At 40.5% G+C, this 18,850-nt stretch overlaps 1 protein-coding gene across 1 annotated transcript in view; it reads left to right on the top strand.

Moving 5' to 3' along the window:
* The first annotated feature begins 4,850 nt into the window (after nucleotides 1-4,850).
* The window catches only part of SYT8 (synaptotagmin 8), a 36,173-nt gene continuing 22,173 nt past the window's right edge, over nucleotides 4,851-18,850 (top strand). Inside the window, exons 1-4 of the mRNA XM_007431678.4 lie at nucleotides 4,851-5,003; nucleotides 10,983-11,123; nucleotides 14,443-14,603; nucleotides 16,863-16,958. Coding sequence (XP_007431740.1) covers nucleotides 11,000-11,123; nucleotides 14,443-14,603; nucleotides 16,863-16,958 — 381 coding nt within the window. The 5' untranslated portion in view covers nucleotides 4,851-5,003; nucleotides 10,983-10,999. The remainder of the gene's footprint in view (nucleotides 5,004-10,982; nucleotides 11,124-14,442; nucleotides 14,604-16,862; nucleotides 16,959-18,850) is intronic.

The raw sequence follows: 18,850 nt of genomic DNA, 5'->3' as shown, positions 1-18,850 counted from the left end.
GAAGGGAAAGGCCAAGGCAAGCCTGAAGGCCTTTTAACTGAAATAACATTACACGCTGACTTCACTGCAAGCAGAAACAGGGCAGACCTGCTCTAGAAGAGATGACATACCTTTAAGTTGCAGACAAGGCTTTAATACAGTTGGGATTCAGGTGGAAGTGCTTATGGCTCCTTTGGTATTTATTACTTCTTCATCACAGGGTGGAATGAATAAGAAAAACAACTCAGGTATGCAAGAAGGACATATGGGGTTACCATAACTTCTTATTTTTACAGGTTGCTTTATTATGTCAACATGGATATAATATGTTCCCACATAGATCTGCTTTATAAACTGCAGTGTAGGAATTAGGGTGCCACTCTCATTTTTCAAAATGAATCTGTAAACTAGACATTCTGAATAATTTCCTTAGGTGTCCTGATCTTTTCTGTGAATTAAACTGTCACATGATGGAACCTGACGAATGACAATCCATAGAAGGCACTTAGCATGGCCTGTTGAAGTTTGGGTTTGTATATTACACGTACACTCCTTATTTCCAATTTCCTTATCTTCAGTTCAGTCCCTGAGGGTATCTACTAGGTTAGCCTTTTGGAGGGCTGTGAAGACCTGGCTCTTCCCCCAAGCGCTGGGCTAGGATGGGAGGGTTGAACTACGAGGATGTTTGGTCTGGTGCCTGTGGGGAAGGGTATCTTTGTTTTTAACTATGTTTTATGGATTATTGTGAGCCGCCTGGAGTCATTGTATGAGATAGGTGGCCACAGAAGTCCTGTCAATAAATAAATAAATTGGGAGGAAAAAAGTATTTCATTCACCTCATCTTCCCCTTCTAACCTCATTTATTAGGGATTGTTGTAAGTTACTCTGTATGTTACAGGTTTTTTTTTTTAAAATCTTAAAATTTCAGTGGGCCAATCTGAGCCAGATTGCAGAAAAGATTTGCTTAAAGCTACCGTATCTGAGCTGCACAATTCCAAATGTCCAATACAAAGAGTTTCTGTATCTCTTTGCTGCCATATATTGGTTAACCCACATTTTGGAGCCTGCTTAGAGTAGCCCTGGCCTTGTCTGTTTTGAAAAACTAGAAGACCCACATCTTCTAATGTATTTCCCTTGTTCACGTTATCAGTCATAGCTAGACATAGAAGTATGGTGTGTGTACAAACTAAGTACATGTATTTTCTTATATGAACAAGGCACGTGTAAGTCTTATAAGTGGTGCTGGTTTCCACTATTTGTAGGATCAGTGTCCCTGATTATTGTGATGTTTGGTTCTTCCCCTGAATTACTTTTCTGTCATGCTTATTCATAACCCGGGACATGCCACAGAGGGAAGCACAAATCTACCTGTTTCTCAAACTATTAAAAAAAAAAGTCTTCAAGTTGAGCTCAAATGCTGATGATTTAATTTTATCCATGCAATCTTCTTGGCAGAGTTATGGAAGTCATAATCCAGAGTCACTTTTTGTGAGATGGGCAGTATCTAAATTTGAAATATAAATAAATAAATAAACACATAAATAAATAAAGTGAATTATCATTACCTTCTGCTAGGATTTTTTTTTCCACTTTGTAATCTAGCCAACTGCTTTTGGATTCCCAGATGGTCCTAAAGAGTACTGAAGAATACTAAACAGGTCTGATCTGGCTTTTCTTCCAAAATCATCCACTGGGTCAACAGGGTGCTGCTTCTTGTTGAGGCCTCATAATATAAGCTTAGCTGTACTGAGCACATTTTCTCTGTCTTCTAGGGAAAGATCTGTGCCAACCCTGACTGTTCAGAATGCTGCTAATGATGCATCTAATTGTCTTCAACAATTTTAGTAAGATCTGGACAATCGATGCAGTAGATAGATAAAGGAAAATACATTTATAGAAATACCTTGTATCCAGATCTATGATAGTTTCCAAGAAAATGAGATGACTTCAGGAAAGCTTGAGACCCATGGTCTTTTATTTTAGAGCTTAAACAGTATATTGTATACCAGGGCTGCCAAACATTCCAGAAAATGACACAGCTGTTTTAAGGAGCTGTGGACAACTGCTATGTTTACAGTCTTGTGTGCTCTGAAGCACCTTTCTGCAATCAAATCAAAAACGCTATGTAACCCTACTGTGTTCCACTACCAATACTGTCTACATTTAACAAGACAGTGTCAAATCATCCCCTTAGAAGGACATCCTTCAACTTGTTATTTTTCATTCTAAGAGAGAACACTTTTTAATGTAAACATGGCTGAAGCGATGGGACGTGAATAATGAGACGGACCTCCCCCCAGATATATTTAAGAAAGTCAGATGAACCTAAAGCAATGTTGACTCCAGTTCTACCTTGGTATTTGCTTAGAGTCCATATGGTTCATCATCTAAGGACATATGTAATGGGGACACCATATTTCATCCATATGATTTATGTTTGACTATGTCTCTATAATACTTCACAAAGATAGTAAAAATGTGTACACATTAACATGCAATCATAGTAGTTCTTAAAGTTGCCATACTGAATCAGATCATAAGTTAGCCTAGCTCATCATACATTAACTCCTTGGGGTTCCTAAACAGACCTGTTTTGAATGGGAAGTTGTACTTGTATGCATCTCACACTCGATCTATTTCTTGCTATTTTTCTATTAATCCAAACAACTATTTGTGGAGTTGTCTTGTCTTGCCTACAGTACACCATTGTTAAAGTAAATGAACTGCATCTTGCTTTTCTGAAAACGCCTTTTTTTCTGTTGTATTTTGAATTTTGCCCGTCAAGAGTTAGAGGGCAGGCTTTATGCAAAGATTGTTATGTTTAGGAGTTAATGATTAAATCTAGGGGGTGTTTTTGGTCACATTCTGTTCCTGAACTATGTGCATAAAAAAAGAAGAATGGAATGATTTACACAGCAAATCTGAAGAATAAAGAACCCCTGTTTATTGATTTGAGGTGGATATGTGATATAGTTGAGTATCTACATGATTGTTCAGTGTTCAGTGAATGCAATGTCAGATGATGACTTGCATACTTCATTCATCCTAGATAAAGTAAAATACCATAGAAAGAGCTTTTACATTACACAGCATCATCTCCTGAGTACGACAACATGAACAAACACCATTTAGAAACCTAGGCTGATTAAACTAATATTAATTTATGCAGTGTCCAAATTAAAGAAGCATTTCAAGAGGATAGTTCCCCAGGAATTTGTTTATTCACATTTAGAGGAAAAAACTGCTATAAAGAATTCATGGTGGATAATAGAATTTGCAACCACATGTTGTGATAATGGTGGGTGGTATAGGTTGCCTTAGAAGGGCATTAGTGAAATCATGCTGGCTGGCTGTCTCCTGCCTGCAGGAGCAGAAGCTATTATCAGTTTTTGCAGAACAGCAGCAAAAGATGAGCGCTATTTCCTTTGTATGTTCTGAAAGCCAGGGCGCTGAAAGGAATAGTTTTTCTCAGACCTAGTAGGCCTGACTTTGAGACTCTGCCTGGGCTGCTCTAGGTTGGCTTGTCTATTTTTTTCTCCACACTAGAAATAGCCCCAAAGAGAGGAGGCAGACCCTGCCCTGATTATGCAGCAAGCTAGGCATTGTAAAGTGGGATTACTGAAACTGACCCTCTGCTCGCTGCTGATAGCCAGGTCTCTTATTCTGAAGGCTTCATTGGCTCCTTCCAACTCTATAATTCTAAAAACAGAAAATAGTCCAAATTCAAATGGTAACATCAGAAATCATGAATAAGTATCATGATAGATAGATAGGTAGGTAGGGAGGGAGGGAGAGAGAGAGAGAGAGAGAGATAGTTAGTCATGGTATAAATTAAAACTAAATCTAGCATTGAATTAAGTGTGACCGCTCACGGAGTGAAGACTAGAGAATGAGCATACATGTCAAGATTTTTCTTAAAGTGTGGCAAAGAAGAAGCCAACCAGACTGATTGGAGGAGGAAATTCTGCAGGATTGGCAGCACCGCCCAGCCACCATAAAGACCCCACAACAAATTGATTCCAAGCGGGCTTCTTTCCTGGTCCAAGAAGGCCCTCATCTGAGGTGGCAAAACTCTGAAGTAGCAGGAGGCTGCTGCTATAAAGTGCAACTGGGGACAGGCCTTTGAGAACACAGAACCATGCAACAGGATATACAGAACCTCAGACTTAGGGGCATTCTTTCCTATCCTGCTAGGCATAAGTAGCTGTAATTCCTGATGTAATTACATTTTACGAATACATTGAAAAAGGATTCTGAAATCTCATAATTACTTAGTTTACAATTAGGGAGACATATGTATAACCAAATAGTATCTGGCAGCAGTTTTGCCTCTACAGCTGGTATTTTCCTGTGGAAACAAAGAGATGGATGAAGGCAGATATCCAGTGGCAATTATTTGTTAGCCTTTTCCCAGAGCTGCTGATTTTTAAAATTATCATTTGTATTATATATACCTGACAGGAGATCTGGAATTAAATATATCTTATAAAATATCCTAAGCAACGTTATTTGAACAGGACCAAATATAACAACGGAACGCAGTGCTTACAAAAGTCAGTCTACACTATTCAAAACAACCTTCATGCGAAACAAAAACTAAACAGTAAAACTAAAATGAAAAAAGAAAAAGGGCAGAAAAAAGGGGGAAAAAAGAGAGAAAAAGAAAGCAAATAAAAAAGAGAGACGAATAAGCAGAATGCTCTTAACGGTTTGATAAAATTAGTATCTCCTGGGAGTGTCCACAATTGTTTTCTTTTCCTATAAAGATAAACAGATTAACAAATCAGGTGGGGCTAACCAATCAATCCAGTTTTCTTAGCTGGGAAAAGAAGAATTTCCGGTTTAGTTTCTGTTTTACCCACCCACACCTATGCACATTCAGGCCACTGGAGATTATATTCAATTTGCTTAGCTGGGGGTTGCAGTTTTAGCAATGATGTGCTCCCTTCAGGAAAGTGGAATGGCTGAAAATGAGGAAGAAAGTTTCTGCTGAGATACAATGAAGAAAAACTAAAAGAAAAAAAGTAAGTGGTCTTGTTTCCATTTCAACTGTAAAGTTAAATGTATGTTTGTGAAGCTGCCAGTTTAACCTTGTTGATGATTATTGAAACTAGGTATTACTATGCATCATACTTAAGGAAGTACATGCTATGAATGACCCTTTAAAGGCAAAAAGAACAAGGAAATGGCTTCTGATACCATCATTATCCTAATAATTTCCATGTATGTCCATTCCAATGATATCCTTTTTGCCTGTACATATAACCTCCTGCAGCTTAATTCAGAAATCAGATCTGAAACAGCACTCTCCCTACTTGGGAAAAAAGTGTTGTACATTGACATAAACAATTTTGCATAAGAAGGAAATAAATATGAAACTAATTTCCATGTATTTTGAAACTCAATTTTATTTATATATTTTTACTGCAGGCCCCATAGGGTATGCTTGGACCCTGCCTATCTGTGGCTAATACTAATACCTTCTCATTACTTTTAATTCTCTTTGGTCTAACAAGTCTCATCGCTTGTATATACTTATTATTATAATCTCTGACTGTTCCTTTTACAGTTGGAAAGTAGACTTTGTGATGAATCTAACTGACATATAACTGAGATCTGAGGGTGTTTAATCACTTGTGAATCTCACAAGACACTTAGATATTCAGTCATCCAAAAATTGTACAGGCAGTCCTCATTTAATGACCACAATAGGGACTGGAAAAATTGTGGTTAAGTGGGGCAGTTGTTAAGCAAGTCGCGCCTGATTTTACAACCTTTTTAGCAGCAGTCATTAAGCAAATCACCGTGGCTGTTAAGCAAATCATACGGTCATTAAGCAAATCACACGGTTCCCCATTGACTTTGCTTGCTGGGAAAGTTGCAAATAGTGATCATATGACCCTGGGATGCTGCAACCATGGTAAGTGCAAGCTGGTTGCCAAGCGCTCGGATCACAATCACATGACTGCAGGGGAGTAGCGACGGTTGTAAGTGTGAGGACTGGTTATAAGTCCCTTTGTTCAGCACTGTTGTAACTTCAAACAGTCACTAAATAAATGGTTGTTAAGTGAGGACTACCTGTATTAGATTCCAGAATATTCAGCCAGCTAGAAATCTCAGTCCATTATGCAGGAAATGCTGGTAATATCAGAGCTATTGATATACATCAATCAGCATCTAGTTATTCAGCTCAGTAATTGCATTCATCTGATGTGTAACATGCATTTGATGCTCACAGACCACAGTTTGTGCTCTACAACAATCTGAACTGCCTTTGTTATACATAACCAAGGATGCAATTACAATTCCATTGTCTGATTGCACCACTGCAGGAGCAACATTATGGTTGTCTCATGCAACATCATTTCTATGTTCTAGAAGTACAACTTGTCTTGAGACTCACCAGACAAAATAGACCTGGTTTTACTGGGCTCTGGTTTAGATATTTAGGCTGTATCCTATGTTTTTGGAAGGAACTGGTATATCTTTACCAGCAGCCCATTTTGATGAATTGATGGCTGTTGACCCCAAAACATATAGCATCAGAAATCAGAAAGAATGAATGCAGAAGGAAATTTCAGCTAACACTTGTATTCTTTACTTTCTTATAAAATATGGAGAATAATGCTACATACCTGATAGGAGATCTGGAATTAAATATATAAAACATCCTAAGCTACATTATTTGCATATTTTAAATCCTAAAACCACACACGAAGTATGTGACCTTAATCTCTATGGGAGTAAGGAATTTGTAATCCACTAACTACTGTACTATTGCCCAGGCTTGTTGAAGTTGTTGGGTGCTGTAGTTCCTGGTAAGCCTAGGAGTAGTTTGGAGCTTTCTCTTAAACCCCATTGCAAACTACTTCTGCCATACTGATTTGTAATATACAATTACTTAATTATTAATGTTTTTTATTTAAACAAACAAACAAACAAAAAAACTCCCAGAAGCAAATATATAAAGGCCGGGGGTAGGGAGGATGGAATTCTTTGTTAGATGTGCTTGACATCTATTGCATATGTTTTAGGGTTGGTTGTAATTTCCTTAATTGTATTTTTATTTACCTGATTGTATTTTTATCTTGTTTTATTTATCTTGTGAGCCACCTAGAGTCATTTTGGAGTTGGGCAGTGTAGAAATTAAATGGAAGGAAGGAAGGAAGGAAGGAAGGAAGGAAGGAAGGAAGGAAGGAAGGAAGGAAGGAAGGAAGGAAGGAAGGAAGGAAGACACTGTTAAGGAAATGTGTAGATGGGGCAAAAGGCAAAAAAACATTATTTTAAATTCCAGAATTGGTGGAAGCAACGCACAGGCACCTGTCTGTTTAGCTACACCCCTCTTATAGCATATGGATACAAGTTTTTCTACATTTCTTGTTTGTAGGTAAACTTTAAACTAATAGGGCAATACAAAGGAGAGTAAACCCTAGAAACAATGGCAGAGGGAATATCCTGATGAGATTTAATGGCCCAGAGGTTAAGCTATTAAGTACGATTAAGAAGAGTTCTAGACACAATGATTCACAGTACCTGTTGAGATCTAGGCATTTAACAGAAGTCTTGAGTGTGAACAGGAAGAATTTTAAACCACGTACACCTGTGGTTAGGTAAAGGTCAATCTTAGCTGGGCTCCATCTTAATCTCTTCAGTGGTGAGGGAAAAATCTTATAATGCTGACATGTATTACAATAACAATGGAAAAACAGGGGGGGAAATTCAAGAGTAGAGGAACAAGAAGGAAGAAAACAGGAGATCCACTGTCCTTTTCTAACCCCAAGATGGTTATGAATAAAACAGGTGAAATGAAAAGAGGCTTTCCTTCTTAGGGCTACAATAGTATCAAATAACAGAATTAACAGAGAAAATATACAGGAATATATTTTAGACAACCTTCATCCTTCCAGAGCTGATAATGCTGTCAATACATATTGCACCACGTTTGGGTCTTTACAGCAATTCTCTGAATGTCACACTGGCCAAAGGGGAAAGTAAGCAGCTGAGCTTAAATGAAATACACAAAAGGTGTGCTTCCGTATAACTTGCCATGTCATCCTTGCTTTCATCTCTTTTCTAATCTTGTGGGCATCTCATCAGCTTCAAGGACTGTGATAGGTCAAAAAGGATATTAGGAATTCTCTATTTCTCATGGAAACACGCAATATGAAGCTATTAAGTGCCCAAAGTCATTTCACGAGATGGGCGGTGACAAATTTGATGAATAAATAAATATTTTCTGGCAGGAATGGGCTTTGTTCTGAGGTTGCCTTTAACTGGTAAATGAGTGGCCAGTTGTTAAACAAAGGTGGTACTCTGTCCTTAAGAATAGCAAGTTATGGAAAAGTATCTGTTTCTTAAAATCATGGGAGATGCTGGATTTACATTTCTATTCCATTCAGCTATTTTTTTAGAACATTTCTATGTTATCACCCCCATAATGAGGGTAATGCCTTTGATACCATGGACCACAATATCCTTCTGGGCCCGGTTAGGGGGTCAGACCCCTGCTTTGTGGGTTGCTTCAGAGTTCTACCCTCTCCCTCCTCTTTAACATGTACATGAAGCCACTGAGAGAGGTCATAGGTCAGCATGGAGTGTATTATCATCAGTATGCTGATGATCATTGTATATCTCTGTCCACCTTCCCTAGTGAAGCTATTAAGGTTCTGCCCCAGTGCCTGGAGGCTCAGTGGCCGGGATGAGGAAGAACAGGCTTCAGCTTAACCCTGCCAAGACTGAACGGCAGTAGGTCCTGGAGCTGGAGAGTTTCCATCCTTAACTCCGAGTAGGGTTTCATTGCCCTGCTTGGACTCAGTCTGCAATTTGGGGATCCTCCTGGACTCACAGCTCCTGCCTGAGGAGTAGACGGCAGTTGTGACCAGGGGCCTTTGTACAACTTTGTCTTGTGTGCCATTCACTCATGCCTTAGTCACCTCCTGTTTGAATTATTTCAATGTGCTATTCATGGAGCTACCCTTGAACACCATCTGGAAGCTATAACTGGTGCAGAATGCAGTGGTGCAGGAAACTCCTGGATCCTTCTCACTATGTATTGACACCAATACTCTGCAAGGTATATTGGCTCCCAACTGGCTTCTGCGTGCAATTCATAGTGCTGATTATCACATGGCATAGAACCAGGTTATTTTGGGGACTGTCTTATCCCCCAGTATATCTGCCCACCTCACACACTCTGACAGGGAGAGCCTACACTGGGTACCTTCATTAAAACAATGCCATCTTGCAGGATCGAGGATGCACACCTTCCAGTGGCGGCCTTTTCTGACTTAATGTAATGCTCAACCCTGCTGGCCTTTAGAAAGGCATTTGGGTTGTGATGCGTTAGAGCCCCAGTTGGATAATGGTGTTACTTCTATTTGGATTGCCATTTAATTGTCTTTTTGTTTTGTTTTTGCTTTGTATTCTTTTCATTAGGTTTTACTGAATTGTTTGTAAGTCACCCAGAATAATCTTGGTTGATTGGTTGGCCATATAAATGTTTTAAACAAACACTCACTCACTGTGGGCAGCTTATAAAAAGACAATAAAAGCATTAGAATCCCATTAATAATAAGAAAGATGAAATACTAAAAACAAACCAGTAAAACACAGCATTAAAAACTAAAATATGAACAGTCTTGGGTGGTTTGTTTCACAGCACAGAAAAGGCCTAATTAAGCATTGATGATCTAGGAGTGCAGGGCATGTTATTACTCTCTTATGGAGTAGCCTTATAAGTTATTGGCCCTATACTGTATAGTGGTTTTATATATCATTGAAAATACCTTAAATTGGGCTTGGGAGTCAGTTGGTAACCAGTGACCCTATTTAGTTGTAGGAGAGGCTCCACACACAAACAGATACATGCTAGAGCTGCCATGTTCTTGGCTAACTGCAATTTCTAGGCCATCTTCCATGGTCACCCATGAAGTACAGGATCCCTGGGCCTACAGAAGAAGGCCTTCTGGCATTGTGGGTGGGGCTCAGAGGAGAGGGACCTGACTCTTTGCGTCTTCTATTCAATATAGTGTAGCAATTAAAATAACTCAAAGAGTTAATGGTATTAATTAGTGAAGGATGTTTATGCAGTACTCACAATCTGTTTTAATAAATATTTTACAACTTTATCTCCTGGAAAGAAAGCTGGGCTTTCTTGTTAAGGAATGCTCTGATAAAAATCATTCTTATGTAGCCAGGGAAGGAAGACTTGCCATTTCCAGCGCTGTTGCTTGCTTAAATGCAGGCATGTTAATACTCAGCACAAGTGGATGCTGGATAGGAGCCAAGGTAAATCAGTGATGCATCTACCACCCTGATCTTGTGTGGCCCTTGGATTCCCAGGGAGAGTTTAATCTTCATGTCTGCAATTTTTGATTCCAAAAGTGTTAACCTTGACAGTAGGAGCACTGCCAGAAGGAGGCACGTTGGATCTTTGAGGCAAAACCCACAAATTTTACCATTCCTTGTGCATTTGGTTCAGCCAATTTCACAAGAATAAGCATTTATTAGAAAAGTATTCAGCTCTGCACACATGCATATACATACATAAGTGCTTTTCCAGATTTGGGAGCACTCCCTTTTCAATGGTAGAACACCTGTTCTGCATGCAAGGGATCCCAATTCAGTCCTGGCATTCCCAGCTAGGGCTGAAAAATCTCCCATTTAAAGACTTGAAGAGAGGCTGACTGACAGCGAAGCCAATGCTGGGCTAGAAGGGCTGTCAGTTGAGAGAAATGCATATGTTTGGTTAGAGAAGTGCCTCAACAGAAGACAGCATTCTTCTGTCAAGGGATGATCCTAATAATATCATGAATTGTATTCTGGATGCTCAGAGGAGCCACTGCCTCTTATTAGTTTAGAGTTTGAGAGGCTAGTCCTAATGCAGAAAATAGATACTGAGATGTGATTTAAATTCAATTGGTATGAAAGGTGATGGTCATCTATTTAGTGATGTTGGAACATCATCAGCCTCTTGTAAATAATTCTGTTATTTCTTTTTCCAGCTCACCTTTCCTGGGCCATGGCTACCAGTGCATCATCTGGCATCACTGCTGCTCCCATTAGCTCCAGTAACATTACAACAAGCACTGTGCTAACCACTGCCCAACCCAACTTCATTGAAAGCCTTATCAACAAAATTCCATGTGAGTCAATTCAAGGGTTGAGGGAATGAACCCATTCATTCAATGAACTTATTATGCTTAGCTCAGCTGAGAATCTCCAGGGGCCACTTCATACCCAAGTTGGATTTCTTTTGCAAAAAGTCATTGGAGACTTATTGTTAATATATTTACTCAAAAGAAAGATGACCATGAATTTAAGATCCCCAAGAAACAGTGTGTGTATGTATAATGTTAAGTATAACTACATGCCTAGCTTCTTTACCTTGTTGACTTCACAGCTGCCACCATTGCTTGAAACTAATCCTAGAAATTTCCCTACTACCGGCACCACAGCCAATAAATAGGTGCAGAATATGTATCTCTGTGTATATATATATATCCACTAAAAACCACATTCCAGAAAAAGAAAGGCCAGAAATAACATCCTCCCCGTCAAATTGATTAAAATTGCCTAAAATATACATACTCCATTTATAAAATTAATCCTTCCTCCCAGAGCTGGACATACCAGACATTCTTTCTCATGTATACAAGCTGCTCAGACATACAAGGACATGCAGGTATTCCCTTCCTTCTTTCCAGCAGAAACAGCCACAAAGCAGAAGGGGGGAGGAAGGAGGGGGCTAGGTTAAAGGGAAAGTATAGCTGCCCTGGGATGGGAAAGAAGGGGTGGAAAAACTGGATGGAAACGAGAGGAAGGGAACTGAATGGGGAGGAAAAAAAAAAGGAGGGAGAACTTAGTTTAGGTGTTACAAACAATGGTAAAATTCACCAGTACTCCCCTCTAAAACAGCAGCTAATTTTTACGTTTATCCTTCAAAGCATTTATGCTTTGCAACTGAGATGTCTGCAGCTATTGTCCCTGTGGGCCTTTCCAGCTTCTTCTAGGGTTAGAGAAAAAGGCACCCTCAATTTTAAATTTTCACATTTGTTTGTAAATACAAAAGTAGAGCATAGCTGGTGATGTAGACACTGCTAAACAACTCTAGTAAACCTGGAAGGCCACTGCTCCTACATCAGATCTATATTTGATAGTAAGTACTTGAGATTTGTGTAGAGAGGAAAAAGATGGTTGTCCACACTTTACATTAAGCCATAATAGAGTTATGCTTATTTGTGGTTTAGGGTGCTGGGTGCACCCAGTCAGATGTGGTTCATTCAATGTAACACAAGCCATGGTTAATCAAACTACAACTTGATATGATGTATGAAAATAGGCAGTCATAAGTTTGATAAAGAAAACCTCATTTGGAAACCCACATTGATCAGATCACTTTTAGCAAGAGAATAGAAGTCTTCTTTGTACTTTCCCAATATTCTACAAAATTGTTTATTCTAGACAATTATTCCATTCTTATCAAGGAGAAATAGCCATTTAATTCTCATGGCAACATATAATGCCTGGCAACTTTGCCAAGGTTATAAAAGCAGTCTTCAAAAGTACTCCTGGATTGAAGTCAAATTCTCCATTCTGAAACAATAGGATTGCTGGGACAGCCTGCCAGGCCTCTTTTTTTTGACACAGTAAGTGAGAGAAAGCATTTGTTTCCTCCCTTTTTAGGTGCTAAAGGACAAAAATGCTTCATTAATGTATATGAAAGTAAGAACATTCAGTGCAGTTCCACCATATCAGTCCATCGTGGGTCAATGTGTCCAAGCACATTCAGCACATTCTTTGACTTCTGTGATCCTCCTTGTTTATTCTTTTCTGTCAACAGAATTCTGCCCTTTTTCTTCATTCTTCAGAGGTATTAAGAATAATGCATGCAATGAGGAAAGGTTACCCCTACCAAATAGATGTCATGCATCAATAAGCTATTACTACCAACGTGTTTATGCATTTCCTTTTCAACTTTTTGCTAATTGACTTCGGCAAGATAAGATGAAGGAACAATTTATTCATTTATTTATTTGGCCAATTTATATAGCTGCCCATCTCACATAACAAGTGACTCTGGGCAGCGTACAACAAGACTAAAACAATTAATAAATACCTAAAAACAGTCATCATATTATTATTAAAAAACATTAAAACTGTAAAAACAAAACTAGAACAAAAGAAATAATAGGAAAAGTGATGTTAGTAATAACAGAGCCACCTCACTACTTCACTGGTCCCCTGGGCTCCCCAGGCCTGATGGCACAACCAGGTCCTTCGGAAGATCAAAAGTGAGGGAGCCAGTCAGGGGGGAGAATATTCCACAATATGGGTGCCACAGCATAAAAGGCCTGCTGCCTAGGGCCTGCCAAATGTAGCTCCCTAGGCAACAGAACCTGTAACATGCCCTCTCTGCTGGATCTGGTGGGACGGGCAGATGCAATTAGGGAGAGGCAGTCCCTCAAATAACCTGGTCCCATGCCATGTAGGGCTTTAAAGGTCAACACCAGCACCTTGAATTGGACCCAGAAACAAACTGGTAACCAATGTGGCTTGCGAAGCAGAGGTGTAACATGTGTTCTATTAGAAATGCACATAACTGCTTGTGCTGCTGCATTCTGCACCAGCTGAAGTTTCTGGATACTCTTCAAGGGCAGCCCCATGTACAGCGCATTACAGTAGTCCAACTGGGAGGTGACCAGGGCATGAGTGACCGTGAATAAGGCCCCTCGATCCAGGAATGGGCACAACTAGTGTACAATACAAGGTTGTGCAAAGGCCCTCCTAGCCACAACTGCCACCTGCTCATTGAGCAGGGGTCATGAGTCCAAGAGGACCCCCAGATTGCTCACAGGGTCTGTTTGTGGCAATGCAACCCTATCCAGCACGAAAGATGGCACAGCCCCAGCACCAGAAGGCCCCAAAACCCAGAGCCACTCAGTCTTGCCAGGGTTCAGTTAAAGCCTGCTGTTCCCCATCCAGACTCTCACAGCCTCCAGACACCAGGATAAGATGTCCAGAGCATTGCTTAGTTTGCCAAGATACACATACACACAAAAGCTTTCTTTTAAGAAAATGAAGGGAACTGACCCAATAATTTACTATACCATCTTGGCATAGTGATTATAACAGTTAAAATATAATTTCCACTGTTTGTGTCTTTCCAGATGTGCTAGAGTCTAATTCCTGTCATGGTGAACCATGACAGTCAATAGGCATCCTGGCTGAGGATAATGGAAAGGGTAGTCTAACCTCTTTAGAGGGTGCCAGTTTGTGTGTGATCTATTGTAAATTCTTAACCCTTGACATAGCAGCTTCCCTGTTTTGTAGATAATTATTATGAATTGCCTCCATTTGGAAGTCATACTAGAATCTCCAAGACTTTATCACTGGCCAGAAAGGATTTCCTGATTTCCATTATATGATTTCTTTCCTCTTTCTTGCCTCCTGCTGCTGGAACAGTACCCAGATGGGCTCTCATAGCAATTGCTGTGGCAGCGGGCCTAGTCCTGCTACTTTTCCTTATATGTATCATCAAGTGCTGCTGCTGCAGGAAGAAACGCAAGAAGAAGGAGAAACTCAATTTAGCAACCATTAATGGCTCCTCCACCACAGCCAGCTTGGTAGGTTCTCTTGACTCTTGTGATGGGATAGCATTTTGATTTTTAAGTTCAAACTTCAAGAGGACTTTACCCCCTGGGGAACTTGCAGGGAGTTCTCAGTTACAAGACAGCCTGGCTCCGAGGCTTGAAGGACAAGTACATAGCAGGGGAATAGGAAAATGTGATGGATCTCAGCAGGGGTTAAGACTGGTAGTTAAGTTGATTGAATGTCAACTGTTTCTTCTATCCTAATCTGTTGGCAAGTCCAGGAAAACAGAATTACTTGAGCCCATTATTTGAGATAGTTGTAGTCACGAGGACTGAGCCAAGTTGTAGACCAGCCTTCCTCAACTCTGCTGCCTTCCAAATGCATTGATCTTCAACTCTGATAACCCTTAAACTATATACATTTGGTTGTTCCTGGATCCCCCTTGAATACAGTCATCTGTTCTTGAGGAATTGATTGACTGATTGATCATATTTGTATAGCCGCTCATTTCACATAGTGACTCAGAATGAACTGTTCACCAAAATAAAGCTATTTGGAGGCAGAAGAAACCTGCTGTTACCCCAGCTGTTCTGCAACTGTTCAGTTTAATCTGGGAAACTAAGAAATTAAAAACCCCTTGGTAGCCAGAAGTAGCAACAGGGGGTAAAAAAAAATATCAAAATGGTGGCCATGACTGTATAATCAAAGTCATGACACACATTAAGAAGTGGGCAGGGCTTCAATTGTGCATTCATGTCTGCCATCTTGACTTTTTTGACCACCTGGGTGGATGGGAACAGTTATTGGGAACAGTTGATATAACAGAGAAGCTCACTTTTGGAGTATATCAGTATCTTTGATAAATCACTGATGAAGTCATGCACAGGTCTAATTTTCACTACTTGGCTCCAAATAGCTATTTCTTAGTACAGGTGGTCCTTGGTTAACAACCACTCGTTCAGTGACCATTCGAACTTGCAATGCTGCTGAACAAGTGGTACTTACAACCGGTCCTCAAAGTTCTGGTTGATGCAGCACCCCTGTGGTCATGTGATTGCAATCCTGGCGCTCAGCAACTGGCCCAGATTTCTGACCTCTGCAATATCCTGCGGTCACATGATCGCAATTTACAACCTTCCCTGCCAGCTTCCCACAAGCAAAGTCAATGGGGAAGCCAGCAGGAAGTCAGAAGTCGTGGTCGTGGTCACATGCGATCCTTGCTTAATGACCTGTGGTGATTCGCTTAACAACAGTAACTGGGGACTTCCAAAACTGCCATTGCTAAGTGGCGTGGTCACATGACATCACACTTTATGACCACATCACTTAGTGATGGAAATTTCAGTCCCAATTACTGTTGTTAAGTGAGGACTACCTGGTATCAAACTTTTGAAGTACAATTTTTCATTGCCACTGATATGACTTGATGGATTTTGAATTTGTTTTGTGCCTTCAAGAATTGAATATAATACAATAAACATCAGAGGGTTGTCGTTATGGGGAAAAATAGGCGGAGGGAACACACTGAGTTCCTGAATGTAAGACGTATAATGGAATGGAATTATGAAGGCCAAGCTCAGGGAGATAAGCATTTTCTTAGCTCACCGGAACCACGTGGGAGGAACAAAAGGATGAGACTGACACCTCCCTGAGGAATTCACACTGTTGTGGCTGGAGGACTTTGGGAACTGGGGTTTAGTCTGGGAAGATTCTTGCTAGAGGTTGTAGCTAATAAACATAGCTGGACTGAATTTGCATGGTCTCTTGGAGTTCCTTGGGCTAGGCCTGACAGACAGCTTATATAGGGTATACCAAAAATCAGGTCCCATAGACAAAGTCAGGCCCCATAAACAATTTATTATATTCATTTATCATTGACTGTTGAATTGGTTGTGATTTCTTTCTAACCACTTCCTTATTTATTTGACACGTGACCTTTGAACATTCTGAAGTACAGTCATGTTTTCTCAGACAAAAAAAAATTGTGATTGGCTTATGGGGCCTGACTTTTGGTACACCCTGTATATCAGATAGATAGATAGATAGATAGATAGATAGATAGATAGATAGATAGATAGATAGATAGATAGACAGACAGACAGACAGACAGACAGACAGACAGACAGACAGACAGACAGACAGACAGACACTACATTCCTGTGCATTGTCTAAGATTAAGGCCAACTGAACTCAAGGGGGCTTGCTTCTCAGTAGCATCCTTTGGTTTATACTATTAACAAATTATTTATTGAACAAACTCTAAAAAAAAGGATGCCAATATTTTGACATAGGTCCAGCCTGATATGGAAGACATTGAATGTGGACTGGAAGATGAGAAACGAGGACGGTTGCAATATTCTCTAGAGTATGACTTCCGTAGCCAGGAGGTATGTTTCACAAATCCCAGGGTGACATATCTGCATTCCTCTTTTATTACAAAGTGGTATTAAATAGCAATGCTTCTGTTCCTTCCTGCATTTCACGTGTTTCATTTTCATGTAGGCAGCTTTGTATGCCTTCCCTTACTCCACAAAGATTATTCTTATCCAACTATGGCAAATTTTAGAAAAGCTGTTGTCCTAGTGGCAAATGCTGATAACCTGCAGAGCTTCTGGGTTCTTCTCATTCATTACTACTCCAACAGAGCTTGTCTGTCTGTCTGTCTGCCTCTCTCTCTCTCTTTCTCCAGCCTGTAAGGTTGCCTAACCCCATAACCCTTTTAGGCAGTGTTCTCTATTAAAAGCAGCTTAAAACAATACAAATCAGAAAAACAGTGATGAATGTCCAAGAAGAGCAAAACAAACATACCCATTAAGCATGAAACATTGCCACAAGGGACCTGCCGCTTACCCTAGTCTTGGGGGAAGAACCAGGTTTTAAGGGCTTATTTAAATTAGGTCAGGATAGGACCCATATGGATCTCTGGGGAGATGCTTTTTGAGAGGGCAGGTACTGCAACAATGAAGATCTGCTTCCTGAGTCCCATAAGATGACACAATTTAATAACTGGGATCCAAAGCACGCCAAGGATAGGCAGACACTACAAGAGTCAGACAGCTGGTCCCTATGGCATAAAGGCCTTTATAGGTGGTAACCAGCACCTTGACTTAAACTCATAAACCTACTGGTAACAGGTACAGTTCATGAAGCAGAGGGGCTACATGGACATGATGTGGCATGCCCATTACTGCCCATGCTGCTGCATTCTAGACCAGCTGCAACTTCCATCTTCAAGGGCAACCCTATATAGAGCTCAATGCAATCATCCTCTTGTGAGACAACCAAAGCATAAAAGACTGGAGGGGCTCCTAGTTCAGAAATGGGCACAAATGGCACACAAGATTATGCAAAGGCCTTCCTGGTCACAGCTACCATCTGTTCCTTGAAGAAGAGCTATGAGTCCAGAGAGACCCTGCCCCCATAGCTATAACGTGATCATCTGCCCAACAACCAAGGACAACAAAACTTGTCCAGGACCATCGGGTCCAGCAATGGCTTCTTAAGGAGGGGGCATACAGTACCACCACTTCCTTTAAGGCAGGCAGAACCACCCCTGCCCTCAACAAAGCTGACACTACCTCAAGGACCCAACTACACCTCATCTCCTGGGCAGCTTTTACCAGACAGGAGAGGCATGGTTCTAATAAACAGGTGCATGGGTTAATAATCCCAAGGATCCTTTCTATTTCGTCAAGAGTATCAGGTTCAAACACATCTCAGCTAACCAAGAAAGACTGCTTCAGACACTCAGCCTGACTTATCCCGGCTTTATCTTCCAGATGCATAGAATATTCTTCATAGTAGCCCTATAAATGGTCCTTTAGCTCATCCCTCCCCAGCAAGGAAGAAGTCACTTTGAAGGGGGCAACTGGGTGACACTCATCACACACCCAACTGAGGCAGTGACTAAGGCTTCAGTTGAACTGTCCACCAGATCCTCAGGGAGAACTCCAACCTTCCACTGAAACCCACCTGGGTTCATTAGATGGCTGTGGTTGCTAAATAGGTCTTCCCTCCCTGTGATGTTCCAGCAACACCTGCAAGCTGGAAAGCAGTCAGAGAGTGATCAGATCATGGCAAAGGACTGGTGGTAAAGTCTTCCACTAACAGATCCTATCACAATTGCTTGAGACAAAACACAGATCTAACATGCAACCCAGCATGTTTTGGACCCTAAATGACTTAAGTCAAGTCCGTGAATTAGGTGACCAGTCGACCTAATGCCATCTGGGGCAAATTAAAATTTCTCAACTGCCAACCCAGTGGTGGAATCTATCAG

Source organism: Python bivittatus, unplaced genomic scaffold, assembly GCF_059951505.1.
Source record: "Python bivittatus isolate LINGU-HERP-01145 unplaced genomic scaffold, Pbiv_v1 ctg000480_np1212, whole genome shotgun sequence".
Lineage (NCBI taxonomy): Eukaryota > Metazoa > Chordata > Lepidosauria > Squamata > Pythonidae > Python > Python bivittatus.
The sequence above is the reverse complement of the archived record's forward strand: the minus strand, read 5'-3'. Positions and strand labels throughout refer to the sequence as shown.